The 19,993-nt window shown below is 38.1% G+C and overlaps 1 protein-coding gene across 7 annotated transcripts in view; it reads left to right on the forward strand.

Annotated features, from left to right (window-relative positions):
* The window catches only part of MID1 (midline 1), a 242,466-nt gene that overhangs the window by 217,597 nt on the left and 4,876 nt on the right, over positions 1–19,993 (forward strand). For all 7 annotated transcript variants that reach the window (XM_051794943.1, XM_051794944.1, XM_051794946.1 and 4 more), the window contains 3 exons: positions 7,446–7,589; positions 16,024–16,185; positions 18,206–18,413. In XM_051794943.1, the coding sequence (XP_051650903.1) occupies positions 7,446–7,589; positions 16,024–16,185; positions 18,206–18,413 (514 nt within the window). The remainder of the gene's footprint in view (positions 1–7,445; positions 7,590–16,023; positions 16,186–18,205; positions 18,414–19,993) is intronic.

Consider the following 19,993-nt stretch of genomic DNA (forward strand, 5'->3'; position numbering starts at 1 on the left):
ATGCAGTTCTTCATGAACTTCTCCAACACAGGCCCTTCCCACAGGCCACAGTTCTCCAAGTGCTCCAGCACTGGTCCTTCTGCCGGATGCTGTCCTTCAGGAGTGGACTGTTTCATGTGTGGGCCACAGTTCCTGCGAGAAAACTTGCTCCTGTGTGGTCATCTCTCTCAGGCTGCAGCTTCCTCCAGGGCATATCAACCTGCTCCAGTGTGGATCTTTCACAGCTGCAGGTGGATATCTGCTTCACTTTAGTCTTCCGTGAGCTGTAGGGAAACAGCCAGCATCACCTTAGTTTTCACCACAGGCTGCAGAGGAACCTCTGCTTTGGAGCCTGGAGCACTTCTCCCCCTCCTTCTTCCCTGACCTTGGAATCTGCAGGGCTGTTTCTATCACATTTTCTCACTCCTCTCTCTTCCAGGTGTTGCACAGCCTTTTTTACCCTTTCTTAAATATATTATCACAGAAGCACTACCAGCATCAGTGATGGGCTCAGCTTTGAGCAGTGGCAGGTCTATCTTAGGACTGTCTGTGTCTGACATGGAGTCAGCTCCTGGTCTTTTCTGACAGGGATCACCTTGTAGCCTAGCCACAACCAAAACCTTGCTACACAAGCCTAGCACTCTCTCCCTCTTAATTCTGAATGTATTACCCCTAGCACCCCCAGAATGCCCCAGGAAGCATTAGGTGCTACACAACACAACTGGGATGCGTTTCCTACCTCTTCTCCTTGCATTCCTCCCCACCAGAGTGATGAAGTGGGAGTGAGAAATGGTTAAAAGCCACTGCAGCAGAACGAAAGTGAAAGAACAGCTGCAGCTCAGTGTGGAGCAGCCAGAGGAGGGAGAGCAGGGACCAAACCCCATTTCCCAGAAGGTGGATGCTCCAGGTGTTATCCTCTCCCTTAGGGCTGCAGCAGATTGCAGCCTGGCAGAGTTCCCACGAGCAACCTGAAGCAGTTCAAGTAATCAACATCACAGGCTCAGCAACAAAAGATGTTTTCTCGTGTCAGTGACACTGTATTTCCCCCATCACAGAACTGGAGGATCTTGCTATATCTGGGACTAGAGAGCACACAGTGCACACGCTGCCAGAGTGTGGGTTGAGTTCTCCACAGAGCAGAGCCCCACCTCACTTAACTGAGATCTTTGGTCTGAAGAAGCCCACAGGATTAGACCCTTACTGAAAGCCTCAGTAATGTGCACTCTCAGACTGTACAATGACTCATAAAGAGAAACAAATTACTGTAATTTAGGATGTTTTGATTTCAATGCCAGAATTAGAACAATTCATTCCATTTCAATTGAAAACAGAAGAAACATGTGGTAGGTTTTCATTTCGCAGTGTTTTTAAGCATCTGCTGTTAACAGCAAGACTTTGCAGTGAAGGGCACAAAGCACTTTGACAAAAACACTTGGAAACACTTCCTGGGTCCATTCACTTGTCCCAGTTTGCAGTTGGTACACCCATGTTAGTTCAGGAGAATGTGAGAGGGTGGAGTCTTTTCATTGCCAATCAGTGTATCTTTTCCATGCAGAGTGCTGTCTACTGGCTTTTCTTCAGAGGAAAGGCTGAGAAAGTTAGGGTTGTTCAGCCTGAAGAAGAGAAGGCTCCAAGGAGACCTCATTGTGGCCTTTCAATACTTAAAACATTTTATTAGGACCTGTTGCAATAGAACAAGGAGTAATGGTTTTAAAGTAAAGGAGGGTAAGTTTAGGTTACATATAAGGAAAAAATCCTTTATAGTGAGGGTGGTGAGACTGGAACAGGTTGCCTAGAGAGGCTGTTGATGCCACATCCCTGGAAACATTCAAGGTCAAGTTGGATGGGACTCTGAGCAACCTGATCTAGATGAAAATGTTCCTGCTCACCATCTGGAGTTGGACCAGATGACCTTTAAAGGTCCCTCCCAAATCAAACTATTATATGATCCTGTGATTCTGTGATTCTATGATTCTATGAATAAGTGAACAGATTAATACTGGGCAGTGCAAGACTAGGGGCATGCACAGGGCAGCAACACCCTTGCCTGATAGAGCTGTGGAGTTCTTACCATATTTGAAAAAGAGATTTTATCTGGAAGAAGTTTCTGTATCACCATGTGACTGATGAATGCAATCAATATCTAACACATATTCTAGTAAATAAGATACAATAGTAATGGGGTAAGAGTCATTTTAACTTCTTATACAGTACCAGTGAAATGTTATGGTGTCTGCCTCTCCCCAGATCTGCTGGAATTTTGCTACCATGTTGAGCATTCACCCCAAAATTATAAAAATCCAAGAAAATGAAAGGAAGGATTAAAACAGACTCATTTGCCCTAACCTAGCAATCTGCCTGTAAAATAATCACTCTCAACATCCTTTATAGTCGAAGAAGAATTTTAAGGCACATATCTCAGGGCAGTTGACTCCATTCTGGAGTTGCCTATTTCTCCCAGTTGTTATATATAATATATATAATATATAATATATAATATATAATATATAATATATAATATATAATATATAATATATAATATATAATATATAATATATAATATATAATATATAATCTCCCAGAGATTATATATATTCATTCAAATACAAATATTTATGGTTTAGATATTTTACGAGGTTAATTCTGTCTAGTAGTCTGTTCCTGCACCCCTGAGGTCTTTTCCCCTTTGTACATCATGTGTCACTATTATCAGCTTAATTGCTATACACACTACAGAAAACAAAGGAAGGTTGTATCTGTACAAAGGTTGTCTTGCTACAAAGAACTTCTTTGTGATCCATCATGCTGGCTGTGTCATTTACACAGCTCCTTCTCTGCCTTTTTCTTAACTCAGCCATGGTCTTAAGAAATTGCTCACAGTGCAGCCGTTTTTTCCTAATAGACCATTTTTATCCTTGCCCTTGATGCCCAGCAAAAAACAGTTTTAGCTAGCTTTGTTTTTGTGCTATTTTTCTTCACATTAATAAATAGCATATGGCTGCAATGGCAAAATGCGAAACACATGTTCAAATTATTTGAGTGTAAAATACAACCTATGCAGACAGTTAAAATACATTTATGTAAATGTATGTATATATGTAATGTGTATATATGTATAGTCCTAAGAGTTGAATGCATTTGATTATTCTCTACTGTTGTTCAGAAACTCCGGAGGAAGATTTATGTTATATTACTCCTTTCAGTCTGGTGCATGGAATCTTCATAGATCTTAAACTGAACACTTTGTGACAGAGTGAATTAGGCTTTACTTTTATCATGTTTCACAGTTAAGTAAAATAAAGACCATTTGTAAGTCCTAGTGGAAGATCTATGTCGTGAATCAAGTGAAGAAACCTACCTTATAACTATCATCTGTACTGCTTCTGAACAAAATGTCAAAGTCTAAATTCCAGCTTCATTATCTCTGCTGCCAGTTGCTTTTGCAACAATTGACCTTGATTGTCTCTGGGAGATTTTCTTCTCTTTTGGTTTTTCCCAGTGTACTATTTGTCAGATCTTCTTCATCTTCCATCTCCCCAGTCCCAGTTTTCTATGTGGCACATTGATGTTTGTATCTTTCTTTCTTTCTTCCTACACTATTTCTTTCCTGAGTATAAATTTAACCAGTTTGTCCTTATTATTTGTGCAGCTGTCTTTCCTAAGCTGCTACTATCCAAATGAAAATCTCTGATATCTTTCTGAAAGTTGCCAGCCAGACATTGACATATCAAGCTCAGTATCTTAAAACAATACTTCTAATCTTCCTTTGACTGTTCTATCCTCTGTGCATATAGCCTTGATATCTTTGGAAAGCTTTCTTATCTTGCCAGTTGCTCAAACTCTTCATCTGGAAATCATCTTTTTCTAACTGTGTATCTAGCTAGATCCATGCAATACATATGACTTGCAAACTCTCTGCACAATTCCTAAGGAATTTTTTTTATCCATTGTGAATCAAAAATACTTGTTCTGTGTCTTAATACTTTGAAATCAATTGGAGGAACATCTATTCTTTGACCTTGCAATTTGCCCTGCTTCAGAAGTCCCATCTGAAACAATGATAAGTTTTCTTTATTCATCACTTTAGCTGTCACTGCACAAAGAAATACGTGTTGCCTAGCATATGCCAGCAATTTTTTCACACAGAAACAACTTCATTCTGGAAACTCGTCCAGGAAACAACAGGAAACAACCTGTTTTACTGCTTAACTCTTTCAGTGTTGAAAGATCAAAAACCAACTCCAGCTAGCTCAGTCTCGTGGTTTGGGTGTAATCTCCTCTCATTCTGTTGGTTTTGAGCAGTTCTGGTCTACCCAAAAACTATGTCTAGATGACTGTGTGACTGAGCCCTTGATATCAACTCAAACATGGCAAGATAATAATACATAAAATTGGTATCCACATCTGATGAAACTGTGCCTTTCAAATTCCTGCATGCGGGTGCAGTCCAGTGTCATGATACGTGATGGAGTCAGTAATGAATATCTGAGAGAGGTTCAGAGCAGCTTCCTCAACTTCCTCATGTTCATGCCAGCAATAGAGATATTTCTAGCACCATTTAGTCAAAGAGATGGCTTAGATCTTCCTTTCTTTAATCAGTATCAAAATCAGTAAGGAATCCTTACAAAGTCAACCACCCCATGACAGCAAGGAGATGGAGACTGAGCAAACAAAAGGAAGTTGAGGTGTTTTTTATCAATCTCTGTGACCTTGGGCTGAGAGAATTTATGTGTAGTCTCATTAGTCACCAAGGGCTGCTGTGTTCATGCTGGGATTCACTAACGAGAGGTGGCAGTTTGAGGTGTGTGGACCACGTGAGCGCATTCATTGCAAAAGCCATGCAGATGACATGGAAAGGAAGGTGAATTAGACTAACCTGGTTGAGAGGGAGTAGTTATGCTTACAAAGGTCCATTACTTCTGAAAGCAAATTTAAGAAACTACATTACTACTGTTAGTGGCTTTCAGGCATTTCAGATGTGATTACTGACTTTTTCAGTGTGTCTGCTCAGTTTTGAGTAGACAAGAAGTAAAACAGCCTTCAGCAACGATTTTTCTCTCTTGTGAGAATGTTGATTCACAAATGCAGGTGGATAAAAGTCTGAGTGTCTGAAGCAGTTACCACTCCCAGATATTTGCTCTGATCCTCTATGGAGAACTGAAGGGTGTATTATGTCTTCCACTGCTGTGCAGAAAGCATGCTGGGCTTCCTGAACAGTGGTGGATCACATCTGAGTCACAAAGGGGAACTTGACAGTGCAGCCTGGAGCTTTCCCTGTGGCACCTGAGCTCTGTAGCAGTCCCAGTGAATTCAATAACCAAATCTCATGCTGTCCAATGTAGTAATGAAGCTAACTGGACGAGATCAACCTCTTTAATTGCATTACAGTCTTACACTCTCTAAAGGAGTATGTACTGTGGAATAATGAATTTGGCAGTTAGATTTCTGCATTATACATTTTGTTGTAACAAAGCATTTGAATGTAGACTTGCCTGCCTTTCTGCAGGAGAAGCAGATGTATTTGTTTTATGCTGAGTGGTTTATGAAATGAATGTTGCTGAAGACCTGAATTTCATGCAGTATAGTCTCAGGTGGGTGGAGGTTAATCACAAGAGCCAGGGAATATATGTCCTGCTTAGGACATCTCTTTTCAATCATTCATATTACATGAAGGCCTGTAAATTTCCAGCTATAAAGGCTGGGTGTGCATATGAAGAGCGAAATTAGGCTGCCATTTGCAAAGGACTTGAAGATACCTAGGTGCTATTGAAATACAGTTTACAGTTCATTAAACCTTCAGTAATTTTTGCTTTCCATAAATTAATATTTATTTTCTGTGATGAGGTAATAATAAGTACATTTCCCAAGTAAAATATTTTGCTGTGTTAGGTGAAGGACATGACTGAAGAAGACTTTAGTTGAATACCAGCACACCAAAAAATGGATTCACTTGTATATTTTTAATTAAGACTTATTCCATTTTTTTTTTTGCTTTGAAATACAGGCAAAATATTAATACAAAGCCTCAGCTAGGAAGAAAAAAATAAAAAAACTCCAGTGATTTTTCAACTGGATACATTTTTGAAACATTATTGAGAGTACCACTAACCTCTCCAGAAAACTATGGAGAGTTTTCCTACTGTTTTTTTTATATTCTCCTCCTGGGTAACTGTTCTTATTTTAGTTTATTTCTCTTTCTTTTCATTAATACCCACCTGTCCCAAGGGTTCCTCTGCCCATTTAAAAAGAAAGACATTGGTAAACTTCCATGATACATTATTTAGAGCATCACAAATCATGGCCATATCATGAAAGACATTTGAGCTATTCCTTATGCCTCTTAGTTGAAAAAGGCTGCTTGGAAATGTGTCTGTACTTTAATCCTTGGGAACATACATCAGTAAACCAGAGACATGAACTGCAAAAATTCTTAATGGAAAGTAAAATAAATGTTTTATAAAAATAAGATATTATAAAAGTAAAGGTCGAATTCGACTTTTTTAGAGGCCATTATTTGTTACTAATAGAGGTTAAAGACCTGACAGAAAAAAAACAAAAACCAGACCAAACCAAACCAAACCCAACCAAACCAAAACAAAAAAACAACCAAACTCAAAACCAAACAGTCAGAGTTGACTTCCCTTTCCTTTAATACAGGCATATTTTGGTTGTTTCAGCTTGAGTACCCCCCTTCTTCTCTCTGTGACAGTTGGGAGAAACACTACTGAGCACAAGAATTTTTATTTTTTTTTCATAATTTGTCTTGTAGAGAAGATGGTTAGTAATGAAGCTCCCACTGAGATAAGAATGAGGAAGATTCACCAGTCTTTGAAAGAGAGACTCACTTCTTTCTTATTTAGGTGTTTGGCTTTGTAAAGATTGCAAACAAGGAAAATTTAGACCTAAGGAGTTTGCTTCAAGTTTCACGTATTTAAATAGCTCTTTAAAGAGAGAGTAGAAAATTGAGCATGAAAGTATGAGTGTTTGGAGCTTCCCTAAAATTGTATTTTTTAAATACCACTTAAGCAAATCTCTGGTAAGATAGGTTAGCCAAACACTGCTTTCAAGTCAGCTCAGAAGAGTGTTGACTCTTCCTCTTGATATGCATCAATGAAACTTTGGTAATTTTGGTACAATGGTCAGAGCAATCCTAGAAAAAGTAACATATCAATTGTTTAATCACAGTTTAATGTGACCAACAACACATCACTTGTTCTAGAGCATCTGAAACTAAAGCTACTTTAATACAAATAATTTTCAAAATCTGGAGTTCTTGATAGCAAGAACTCTTTTCCAACAGTTTGTTTATAATCAAAGTTACCACTGAAATTAACAAAACATTGCTGAAAAGTCTGTTAGATGGTATCGCTGCAAATTCATGCCTCAGTTGCATCCCCTAAGTCTCAGGTGAGAGGGGAAATACTTTACTGATTGTGTCAGTAAGCCTCCTCTGTTGTATCTCACAGCTCCCAACCCACCCACCATTCGAGAAGAGCTCTGTACAGCTTCATATGACACCATTACTGTCCACTGGACATCAGACGATGAGTTCAGCGTGGTCTCTTACGAGCTGCAGTACACCATCTTCACTGGACAAGCTAATGTTGTTAGTAAGTATAAATCTTCTCTTTTGTAGTTCTGTTTCCTTACGGTTTCTCTGTAAACCATGTGCCTTTAAATATAAATGTACTCCTCTATCAAGAACAAAAAGGAAAAAAATGTTTTCTAGAAAGATTTAAAGCCACAATTTTAAATCCAAATCAATAATGTTTTTAAAAGGTTTTAAAATTCAGAATTAATTCACTTAAAATTTCTTGTGTCTTTTCTAGGAGTGCCATATATTGGGAGCTTTCAAAGACTAAACCCAGCTCATATTCCCAAAGGCATAAGTATTGTCTATGATAGCAGGACTTGTCTCTTGCATAAGTATTGTCTATGATAGCAGGACTTGTCTCTTGCATCCTAAGTTCCTTGTTGCAGATGTAGCAGGTTCAAAGACCTCAGATCCATTGTCTGCACTAATCAGGCATTTGGGAGCCTGTGTAGAACTGGTCAATAGGTAGCACTGCAGCCCCCTTGTCATTTAGATAAACTTGACTTTACCCTTGTCAGAAATACAGATTAAGGCCTTCCTCTGATTTTTATTGTCTTCATGACTACAAAGCATAGGTCTCAATTAGTGTGCTAAAGGCTAGGTCAGAAGACATCAATGCTTACATCAATGGAACAACAATTAATATTATAACTTTTTTGACTTATAATGACATTAACAAATGTTGTCTACTTTGTAGTATAGCACATTTTTTATCAAATACACTCTATATTTTGAAACTGTGATTTTCTTTAATGACAAAATTTACTGACTATTCCTTGGATTTTTAATTGTTAAATAATTATTCCTCTAAGAAAAAAGTACTGTCTAATCTTTAGTCAGGAAGTTGACACTTCTGGTTCAGAGTTCTGCAATCACTGGGATCATTGACTATGAATTTGGAGCAGTCATTCAACTTCTTCCTTTTCCCTTTTAATGGGAATACCACTAACTGACACATACTTGCTTTAAGAAACAAGGATTATGAAATTAATCAAATCAATCTAAAGGTGGAGTTTGTTTAGTCAATGTATACGTAGACTAGGAACTCACTGCCACAGAGGGCTGTTGTGTTTTTGAGTTCAAGAGATGCCTGGACAGATCATGCATGAAAAGTCCACTGAGCACAATGAAGTGCAGAGACTTCCTTCTGGCTCAGGAAGTCCCAGAGCTGTAAGCTCTTGAGACCTGGGAGACCATGGTGAAAAATAGTTAGTGTGTGCTTTCTTGGTTCCTTAACATCCTCCTATGCCCTCACCTTTGTCCACATCAAATGCCCTGGTCCCACACTGAGCTAGGTAGGGTTAGTTCTGAGCCAGTGCAGAAGTGTTATTCTTCTTGGAAAATTTGTTGAAATACTTTGGCGAAAGTCCGTGCTGTGGACATGCTTACATGCTTTATGTCAGTGGAAAAATGGTCTATGCCAATTTTCAGTACTGAGCCAAACTCTCACACTGACTCCTCTGCTGCTGTGTTCACCTCATTTTCTCCATCGCTAACAAGGAGTTTGTTTTCCAAGCCATATGAAAAGATATCTGAGAATTCATGTGCTGGCATTTTAATAGCCATTTTTAAGTACCATACTGTGAACGTATTATAGTATTCAGGATTGACTGAAAAATAAACTAGATTATTGAAAATCTGATGAATGTTTTGACAAAATCTCCATTTGGTATTTCCCTTGACAGCCTGATTTTGAAGAACACACAGTAAAATTTAAGATTGCTGGAAAGACCAAGTAAACTTCAACACATGCTCCTACCTCTGAGCAAGCTGGATAAGGGAAAAGTCTAGTAGTAATTTTGAACAAATTGAAGCAAGGTATATAAGGAAGGAAAATCTTCACTGATTAATCACTACTAAGCAGAGACAACTTAATGATACAACAGTACTTCCCTTGTTTTCTAGCCCATTTTTGTCTATGGATTTATGCTTGACTAGTCAATTATTGGCACTGTATGCAAATGACAGCAGTAAAAGGTGTGCCATTTCCATACTTTTGTGATGTAAGGTTTTACTCTTTGCTTACTAGGGAATAAATAACAAGATATTTCATATTTAGGCTGTATTTTAGGTTTCCCATGTGGAGATGAAAGCTTTGATCTGTAAAACATGTATCAATTAGTCTGCTTTCAGAGATGCAATATAATTTTCAAGCATAGCATGAAGTGCTTAGTGTGAAGTCTGAACTTTCACTTTAACACGTTGTAAAAATGGTGTAATTAAAAGTTTGAAGAGAAAACAAATTAACACTGTAAGAAACTTTGTTTACAAAATGCTCTGTAGACCTTAAATGAAGGTAGAACAAGGTTAAAGAACTGACACTTTTTTTTTATTTTTCTCTTTTTCAATGCAGATATCTCTTAGCAAATATCCTGGCTGTTACATTCAATTTAATTGAGAGCTATAATGTTAACCAAAATTAAACACATGCATATAGAAGTATATGTGGAAGGCCTTTCTGAATGTCATAAACCTTTTTTTTTAAATCTCGATATTTAATATAGACTTGAACACCTTGATGATGTTCCCACCTGCTGTAGATCTGCCCAGGTTTCTAACATGTGAGACTCTCCCAGTTTGTTCCAACTTACACTGGTACTGGAGATTTGCCCACTAACATCATAGAATGATAATGGAATCACTTAGGCTGGAAAAGACTTGTAAGATCATTGAGTCCAACCATTAACTTAACACTGTCAAGTGCACCACTAAACCATGTCCCTAAGTACCACATTGGCATGTCTTTTAAACACCTCCAGGGATGGTGACTCAACCACTTCCCTGGGCCTTTACATGAAGAAATTTTTCCTAATATCTATTCTAAACCTCCCCTGGGGCAACTTGAGGCCATTTCTTCTTGTCCTGTCAATCCTATCCTGATTTTACTCAGAACACTGCCTGGATGTTTATTGACTTTGTTGCATTCTATTCTTTGTCCTGAAGAAGGATCTAATCTCCCAACACTTATTATAAATGGCTTTCCAAGATTGTTCTTAGAATATTGGAGTGTACCTTATTAGCTCCATTGAACACAGAGAGCTGCTGCCACTGCAGCCTTCGTGTTTTGATGAACTGAAGCTAGGTGATTTTTTTTAATCCTGTTTTAATGAAATAGACTTTGGGTTAGCACAAATTTCTTCCTATGTATGGCATTTGCATGCTTTTGCATGTAACTATATTTTTATTTCTCTGTTGTATCCTCAAAAGTTTCCATTAGTATTGCATGTTGCCTCTAGCAGATAATGTAAACAGGTTCATAGACTGCCTTCAGTTCTGTGTTTTTGTGGCTGTGAATTAGTCACCAGGGAGTAGCTAGAGTACTGCATTAAACCAACAAGCTTTTTCCCCCGAGACAGTAGGAATCACTTTGCATACATATCCACCTACCGTGCTAATGGAGGCTGTTATTTTAGAATCTGTTTCTTAAACCACATAGCCAGCCTGACTGCACTTTCCAGTCCTCAGTATATTTCCCCCACCAGAGGCATATATCATTCAGAGATTGCTAAGAATTCAGTAACAAAAACAAGCAATGCTATGTTTTTCTAGTATATTTTCTATCCAACATAATCAACTATATTCTTTTTTATTAACTGAAAAATTGGAAAGTTTACATTTGATGGAAAAGGTCCAAATAGAGTATTTCATTTGAATCCTATTTCATACAGGAAAGATTATTTCCAAATGTGGCCAAACTGCTTGGCTATTCAATGCTTGGCAGCTCTGTTCTGTGCTTAAGAGCAGTATGGAACTTTAGATTAAGCAGGCTTTAACTAAAGCAGTTGTTCTCAGAGTTATACCATTTGGACATTTGCATTTCTGAGATGCAGCTAATCACCTGCAATCTGAATATGGTAAAGGCTTTTAAAATTACTTTGTCACTAGCTAGCTAACATGCATTATGACTTCATTATCCTGTTTCAATGAATTTTCAAGTATTCATTGAGTATGCCTTTTTTAACATATTTGCTATAATGTGCTTCAGGAGGGTTCAAATTTAAACACCCATTTTTTTCTAACTCTGATACAAGATGTCCACGAAAAATGTGTCTCTTTTTTTTAACAAAAAGCAGTAAATACTTGGTGGTAAAGGGAATCAGGGTTAGTTAGTTATATAGTCTAATTACAAAACTTAAGGATATAGTGTACTATTGTCAGAACCTTTTCACTGTTACATGACTCCTTTTGCTATGAGACAGGATAAAAATTTTTGAAGGATCCAAGACAATTAGGAGCCCAAGCTTTCATGAAAAACAGTGAATTTATGATTCACCTATCAATTTTTTAATATTCTAACTTTTGTCTCTTTCTGGAAGTTCTATTTTATTAAAATATTCCTTACAATCTTCAGATTTATACAGAAGATTTTAATATTTTTTTAATGACACAAAAGCAAATTTGGGATAAAACCAGGAAAACTGCTTCTTGAAAATAATTTTTATTCAAAGCATTTTAAAATAATTAAAATGCTCAAGTGATTAAATAATCTTCCCATGACTTTGGTGCTCCTCTTCCAGTTTTCAAGAAGATATCTTTTATTAAAATCTACCAGTGTAAATTTTAGGAGGATTTACACCCTGTGATTTTTCCCATCTGTTTTTTAAATTACATCAACAGCCAACACCAGGGAAATATCTTTACAAATTATTATCTCCAGACTCTGAGAAACTTGTTTTAAAAACTCATATATCCTGTACGGACATCACTGTGCTCACTGCACCATTCCAGGATGTAATTTAAATTCTCTACATTTTTGTTAGGCTACAGTTTTAAAATACATTGTTTTACCATCTGTGTAGCCCTGTAAAAAGCCCTGGGTTTTTGAAACAAGAAACCCGAATGTAGCCTGGATTAGGATTGGGTACAATAGGAGACCCTTAGCTCCTGCTGCTGCTCCAGTGAAGAGATGTGTCCTTTTCCACTTCACCTGCTGCCACCAGCAGGGAGCTGAGAGGGTAAACACTGATCCGGGTAAACACTCATTTCCCTGAGCCCTCTTAATCATATTCTTTTGTATTCAGAGAAGAAAGGCTGTCCTGACAGGGCATATCTGGAGACAGATTCTTTTGATGCAGTGACGAATTATTCTTTCATACTTAAAAGCTTAAATTGGCTGCCAGTGGTAACTATTCTCCATTTTGAAGGAGTTTGGACTTGTAGTTTGGCATCATCAAAACTTCATTCCTAAGATTTTTGATTCAAAGTACAATTTCAAGCCTGTTATCAAGTATCTCACAGTCAGGAAGCACAAGGACATATCATGAACCCCTTGATGCATAGGCAAGAGCTGAGCTTGTTGAGACAGCAAGGTTTGTCAAGCAAAGTAACCAAGTCAGTTGCTGCACATCCAACATTCATTGTACACCAGTAGTCTGGGATGCCTAAGACTGGAAAAATGAAGAAAAGAAACCCAGAGTATCTTCTGTCATCAAAGAGAATAGAACATTCCCCTGGAACATAAGTTAAAGGGAGGGTTCCCAATTCTCTCTATTGACTGTGCAGAGAGTTTAGGTACATAAGGTCCTTAGTGATTATTGGCTACACATAAATACACCTACACAGGAGGAGAGCGTAAACTTAAGAGGAGATTCATAGCAATGCAACAGTACCTTTACAGTCCTTCATATACTTATTTAGGTCAAAATTTTATACTTCGTTAAGGAGCAATCAGTCTCTGGGGGGTATTGTAAAAAGTGTAATGCAAGCCTGAAAAATGTGCCCATTAGAGAGTTGTAATGACTAATACAAATCCAGTTTAGACATGAGTTAGCAAAAATCTGGGCATTTCTGTGTCTGCATAAGGGTTAGTTTATATATGGCTTATGTATATCATAGAACTTTGCTTTCAAAGTGTGGTTGTGGGTGGAGAAGACATTTCTAGGATTACTGTCTGTATCCATCCCACTTACTGTCATATGTTATTTGTTAACCCATCAGAGGCATCTTAGTTAAGGATTCTTTGGTCATCCTGTACTTCATCTAAAATCCAGTGCTTCATTTTGTTATATTTGAAATTAATATTTTTTGCAATAGTACCTATGAGTCCAGTAAGGAATGGTCTCAATGCAAAATCATTGTGGTAGTTTAGCTATGGAACAGGTGGGCCTGTACTCTAATACCCATGGCAAACTGGGGAAAGATGAGGTTTCCTCTGAGCAGTCAGTGAAATATGTCAAGAAGCTGGTTTTTTTGCTTCCTTTCTTCTGCTTAAGAAACCCATTCACACACAGCCTAAGAAAATAGGTAAGATTCAGAGTTTATGGCTTAGTGAAAGAAGACATGGACTGGTGTTGCTACAAGCAGTTTACTACCAGGCCCAACTGGGGTTACCATGAGGATAACACTGGGTTCTTTTTCTTCATGAGGAAGGCAGATGATTGCTCTATATGACCTAGTTTTTCAATAGTCTTGAGAAAAGCAGTGCTGCAAGGTTGCTTTTCTGTGCTGCTTCTATTCACGTATAACAAACAGTTAGAATCTCTTGTAGCTGATATTTAGGGAGGTTAAGTGTAGTCAGATGTTACTACATGTCACTTGGATGCTCACTGGTTGGTGCATGAGGAACATACTAGAATTCTTTTTTTTCCACCCACTTTACACTAAGAAACTGCAACAAAGAAATGTTGTCATTCTGGTAAATCATGGTCCAAAGACCACAACCCATATGTGAGTTCAGCCAGGGGCTTAGGCTTCCAGACTTCAAACTGGGGTGATGAAGGAGAGTGACTCATGTCGCATGATTTTAGACAGCTGAAGTTAGGGATCTCACCTATGATAGTTACCCAGGCTACTTCTGTGGACAAGAAAAGAGAGGTACTTGTGGCTGGAAGGATGTTCACATGTGGGGAAGTGAAAGAAACTTGTTACTGAATTCTGCCTCAGCTCAGAATCCAGAAAAATAGGTTAGGCATCATAGCTCGTCATTAGATGGCAAGATAATATGAATCCAACTTGAAACTGTGCTGCAGTTACCCGTTTGCACAGCAGGATGAATATCTACCTGCCTCTTGAGGATGCTTTGTAATGCAAGGGAATTTTGACACACAAGCTTCATTATTCTTAGATTGATATTTGGAATTTGAATTCTGTTTCTAATGGTATTTTGTTATGAAGAACACATCCCAAATTAGGAAGGAATCTTGCAGTATGCTTATGAATTGTCTATGAGTCTGTAAAAACCTGTATCACAGGTCTGTTTCTTTCAAGTTTTGTATTCATTAGCCTTTTAAATTTTATTTTACATAAAGGTTTTGTATTGTCTGATATGCGGAGCTGAAATTACTACTGAGTTCTCTTTATTACTTACTGGTTTACTGGTAAAACATTAATCAAAAAGTGAAACTGTCTTTAAATAAAAACAACAGCTTTCATAACATATTCTATGCGCAGTAAAGGCAGAGACCAAGAAGGCTGTCAGGTTCCTAATCCAGTCAAGCATTTCTCTATTAAGTTTTCCAGACTTACATATGTACAGACATGCGTACACTTCCATCTGCATCTATCTTTTTCTAGCTGTGTAACCATGTAAAAGGCTGTGAATATATACTCTTCATGAATGTTAAATTTTTTATTTATGTAAACATTTATAATACGAGAGCTATAAGACTGGGGATCCATTAGACCAGGAGCTGTTCCAAATGTAGAATAAGTAATATGGGTGATTGACTGCCAATGCAGTTATACCACAGTAGGAAAAAATGTATGTCAATTAATAAGTTAATTTTAATGGAGTATTTTCCCTCCCTTATTTTACTTAATTCCTATATATTATACTTCTATGGTAGTCATCAAATGTACCCAAGAACTTTTATAAATGTAAAATTTGCCAGATCTTTCCCAGCTGGCATCTCAGCACGAGGACATAAATCAAAAAGTTGTGTGCAATAAATTTACTGGCTGAGATTACTTTCTAGCAAAGTCTGACATGTAAGAATCAAAGCTTTCTCTGAAGACCATTCTCTACCCTGTTTGGCTTCCCATGATTTGCTTCAGGTTCTGAAGAATGCATACCTGGCGACTGTCAGCAAAGGTGCCTCCCCAACCTTCCTGGCTTTATTGCTTATGTTAGTTTTCTGAGGCTTAAACTGAGTTCATTAATCCAAACAGTAGATTGATGGGATCGTCATAATCCTCTAGCTCTTAAGCAATAAAGAATTCCTTGTGCTGGGATATGAAAAATCTCAGACTGCTAGTATCTCCACTGAGACATTTCTTAAATGCCCATTTTTTATGCTTGACTTCACATAGCAGGAACTTAAAAGGTACCATGGCTGAGGGTTGTTGAAATGAGTTAGTGGCATTAAGTAGCGGCTCACTAGATGTAATAACACTTTAAAAGGTATAGAAGCAAAATTCATATTGGTCGTTGGGTTCCTGGGAATGCTCTAAATGTCCCTCTGTTAAAAAGTGTTTAGTGTGTTATGACTGATGTGCTCTGTTTGAAATTGCAGGTTTATGCAACTCAGCCGACAGCTGGATGATTGTTCCTAATATCAAACAAAACCACTACACGGTGCACGGGTTACAGAGTGGCACTAAGTACATCTTCATTGTTAAGGCCATTAATCAGGCAGGCAGCAGGAGCAGCGAGCCTGGCAAACTCAAGACAAACAGTGAGTAATGTGAGATCCAGCATGCATGCGCTCTTTCTGGCCTTCCTTTTTAGGTTTGCTCTTCAGAAGATACAAGAGCACAGAGCAGTTTAACTTGTTAGAGCAGTTTAAGTTGTTTAAAGTGCTTCCCACACTGAAAGCCACTTCTTTAACTCAATTCGAGAATGTCAGAGTCTTCGGTAGTGCAGAAAATCCTTTTTTTTTTGAGAGAGAGATGATGCATCTGTTGTTTGGTCACTGGAAATACCACATAGGAATAGAGCCATCACATGTCAAATGGTTAAAAATACTCTTTTGTGAATTTGTTTTGATATCCTCTCTATTCTTTTACCTCTACAAAGCAAAAGCTTTTCTTATGTTTGCAAGAAAACCTTTTATTTTGGTGTAGTGTTTAGAAGATAATTTCTGGTCTAATTTTATCCACCAAAATTATATCTTTTTAGGACATTGGAAAACTTCTTAGTTTTATCCACCTCAGTTTTTTATGGAGTTCAGCAAGGTGGTAGAGTAGTCAGAGATCCCACTTCAAAAAAACAAGGGTTATACAAATTAATAGCAGATGTAGAATAACAATTTTAAGACTCGTTTTCAGCTGTTTTCTTCTTGTGTCTCAGCCAACATCTCAGTCATGTAGTCATTGTGGGCAGCTCTGAGGGCTGGAAAGAAAACACTGGGATTTATGCATCCTCTGAAACCTGCTTATTGTAGGGGGGTGCTTGAAGAGGGGCAAAACTGAATGTTACAAGAACAATACTGAAGAGAATGGCACGTACAGCTTTCTGATTTCTCCCTTTCTGCTATTAACCTGTGCAATGTGACTGGACACAATTCAATAGAGAGACATCCTTCAGATACTGCTTCAGCACACAAAGGCTACTAACCAGTCAGAGAGGCAGGCCATGCATATGTTACTGCTACCAGGTGGTAAGAAATAGCCCCCAGATACTTTCCAATGGGTTTATTTTATAATACATAATTAAATGCACATTGCAAAAGTAGATAACCCTGAACAATTTACATCTTACTTGAAGTACATGTGCCAATGCCTCACACAGACTTCATGAGAGTGCTCGTTTTCATTTTCTGTGCATGTCATCAAATCTTCCAATTACATGTCTTTCCCCTTGAAATAAAAGACAGTAAGAAGGGGAAAGTACTTTGCTGGATTACTTGTGGAGTCATACTTTTCTGGTTGTCTCCTGGTGGAGGTAAATGATCTTTCTGCCTTCTGACACAATAAGCAAGCCTGTCAGAATTGTGGTGGGCTTTATATATCTAGAGGGTTCAGTTTACCAAATAGCTTCCGGTTATTTTATTGTCTACAAATCTTGTGCTACAGCCCAAGATACTTGCCAAAAGCAACAGCCTCAATAATGTTATTACACCATATTATTTGGACCAAGTTACAGTTCACTTCCTTCTTTTAATGCACAGTATCCAATACCACATGGGCATCCTTCCAAAGCAATCCTGAATTGTTGACTGTGCTTGTTATAAGTAAAGCTGTGAGTGAATGAAGAGACAATGCTAGTGTTTCTTCTTATTTTTAAACTCATTTTGTGGGATTTGAAATCATACTTTTTGTAGGAATAATGAAGATGTTATTATGGAGCCCTATCCCTAAAGAATTAATTGAACACAATTTATTCTAAATCTAATATGCTCTGAAAAAAAAAGCAACCCTCAGACCATTATTAGCATGTATATTGGTTTCAATTACATGCAAGAATCAGAATATTCTGGTTACCTCTAGGTCAGAGATAAAGGACATGATGATTATGCAGGGCTCTTCTCAGGGATTATCGACACAGGGAAGTCAGTGCACAAAGAAATTGCCAGTAAACTGACAATGCAATGCAAACGAGCTATTGCAGGGATCAGAATAGGTTAGTCTATCTCAAGAACACTTGAGAGGAGGAAATTAATATGGTTATGTAATCTTGCAGGTTTCTTAGAGGCTCACTAATCCACTCTCCTTTTCAAAATCAAAGCTGAGTCATCTTTGCCTCTGTGTCTCTAGGTCAGCCATTTAAACTGGACCCCAAATCTGCTCATAGAAAATTGAAAGTGTCTCATGATAACTTGACGGTGGAACGCGATGAAACATCCTCCAAAAAGAGTCACACACCAGAGCGATTCACAAGCCAAGGGAGCTATGGAGTAGCTGGCAACGTGTTCATTGACAGCGGGCGGCATTACTGGGAAGTGGTTATAAGCGGGAGTACGTGGTATGTATAAAAAAATATATGTGAAAAAAGCACTAGTTCACACCATGCATAAGCTGGCATAGTTTCTCTGATAGAGACCAGTAGCAGAAGCATGGGGAAGAGTATGAGAGCAGGCCAAGCATATATTTTCACATAGTTTGTCAGACTATTTTCCCAATCTCCAATACATTTGGACTCTGGAACTTAATCTGTCACATTAAACATCTTTATATTTAGCAGTCTTCACAGGAGTTTTACTCCATGTCTGGGAATGATTGTTTTTTTGAACCCATGTACAGTACATTTTGAGAGCAAACTTTGTAAATGTGATCATTTCTCTACTAAACGTGAAAGATTTCCATGTCCTTCAGTAAGAAAAAATAAATAAAAATGAGGACAGTTTGATGATCCAGTTCCACAGGGACAGAGATCGGATTTGCTTCTGGGGAGGGGATGTGGAGCAGCAGAGCTGTAGGTCTGTGCCCCCCAGGGTATGAAGCAAGGGGAAGGAAATAGAAGAGTGCTTTCCTCCACTTCTGAATGATCCTCTATATCATACGAGGGCAGATTTCCAGAGGCCTTTAGTCAATGGAAGAGATGTTATCTTTTGGTATTCAAAGGCATCGTGATGAAGGTTAGCGGAATGGAAAAATGAGTAAGGTCTTCAGGTATTACCCGCTGTCTCGAACAAGAAAAATGCTGTTTGTCTGTGTCAGTGCTAAGAAATGGAAAAAAAGTAACTTATGGCACATTAATCTCTGTTGGTTGAAATCCCAACAAATACTGCAGCGTCTCTAAAATGTGAGGAACTTTGAAATTTCTGTTATATATGACAAATCAGGTACTTGTCCTCAGTGTCCAATAATGAGAACATTTTCACAACCCTTTTATCCTGCACATCTTACCATAAATTATGGTTTCCAGAGCAAATCTCTTCACCTATATTGCTTCACTTGGCCAGAAACCCAGTCTCAAAAATACTCATTTGAATCTGAAAACTACACCAGCATCTGGCAAAACATTTTTGAAAATCGCAAAATGTTTTTTTTAATGTGTCCTTGATGTTTACTCTTGCATACCTTCTTCTGGGCCATATATAAAAGGAGCAAGGAGAGGTCGGATTAGCTGACAGTCAGCAGGGTACCTTAAAATCAGTTAATTCCTCTGCATTCATCTCTTGGAAATGGAAGTTTGGGTCCAGTGATTTCATAGAATCATAGAATCATAGAATCAGCCAGATTAGAAGGGATCTCTGAGATCATCAAGTCCAACCCTTGATCCACTACCACCGTGGTTACTAGACCACTCTGAGCTGCTGAGTACTCAACAATCTTCCTTTTGAATACCAGAGGTAAGCACTCATAAAAATTGCCATAGCTGCCAAACTAGAAACAATACAATGAGTTTCCCTGATCTCTCAAACCCAAAAGAGAGACAAAGAAAAACATTAATTAAGCCTGTGCAGGTATTGTGGTGAAACATCACTTAACAAGAACATAAACCAGCAGCAGTAAGAGGCCGAGGCATTCCAGTGAGTCCTCTGGGCTAACATTTGACTTCACAGAGAGACTAACATGGCTGGAAGCATTTGTTTCCTTGAG

Source organism: Manacus candei, unplaced genomic scaffold (genome assembly GCF_025592945.1).
Source record: "Manacus candei isolate 608988 ecotype Guabito, Panama unplaced genomic scaffold, ASM2559294v1 h1tg000041l, whole genome shotgun sequence".
Classification (NCBI taxonomy): domain Eukaryota; kingdom Metazoa; phylum Chordata; class Aves; order Passeriformes; family Pipridae; genus Manacus; species Manacus candei.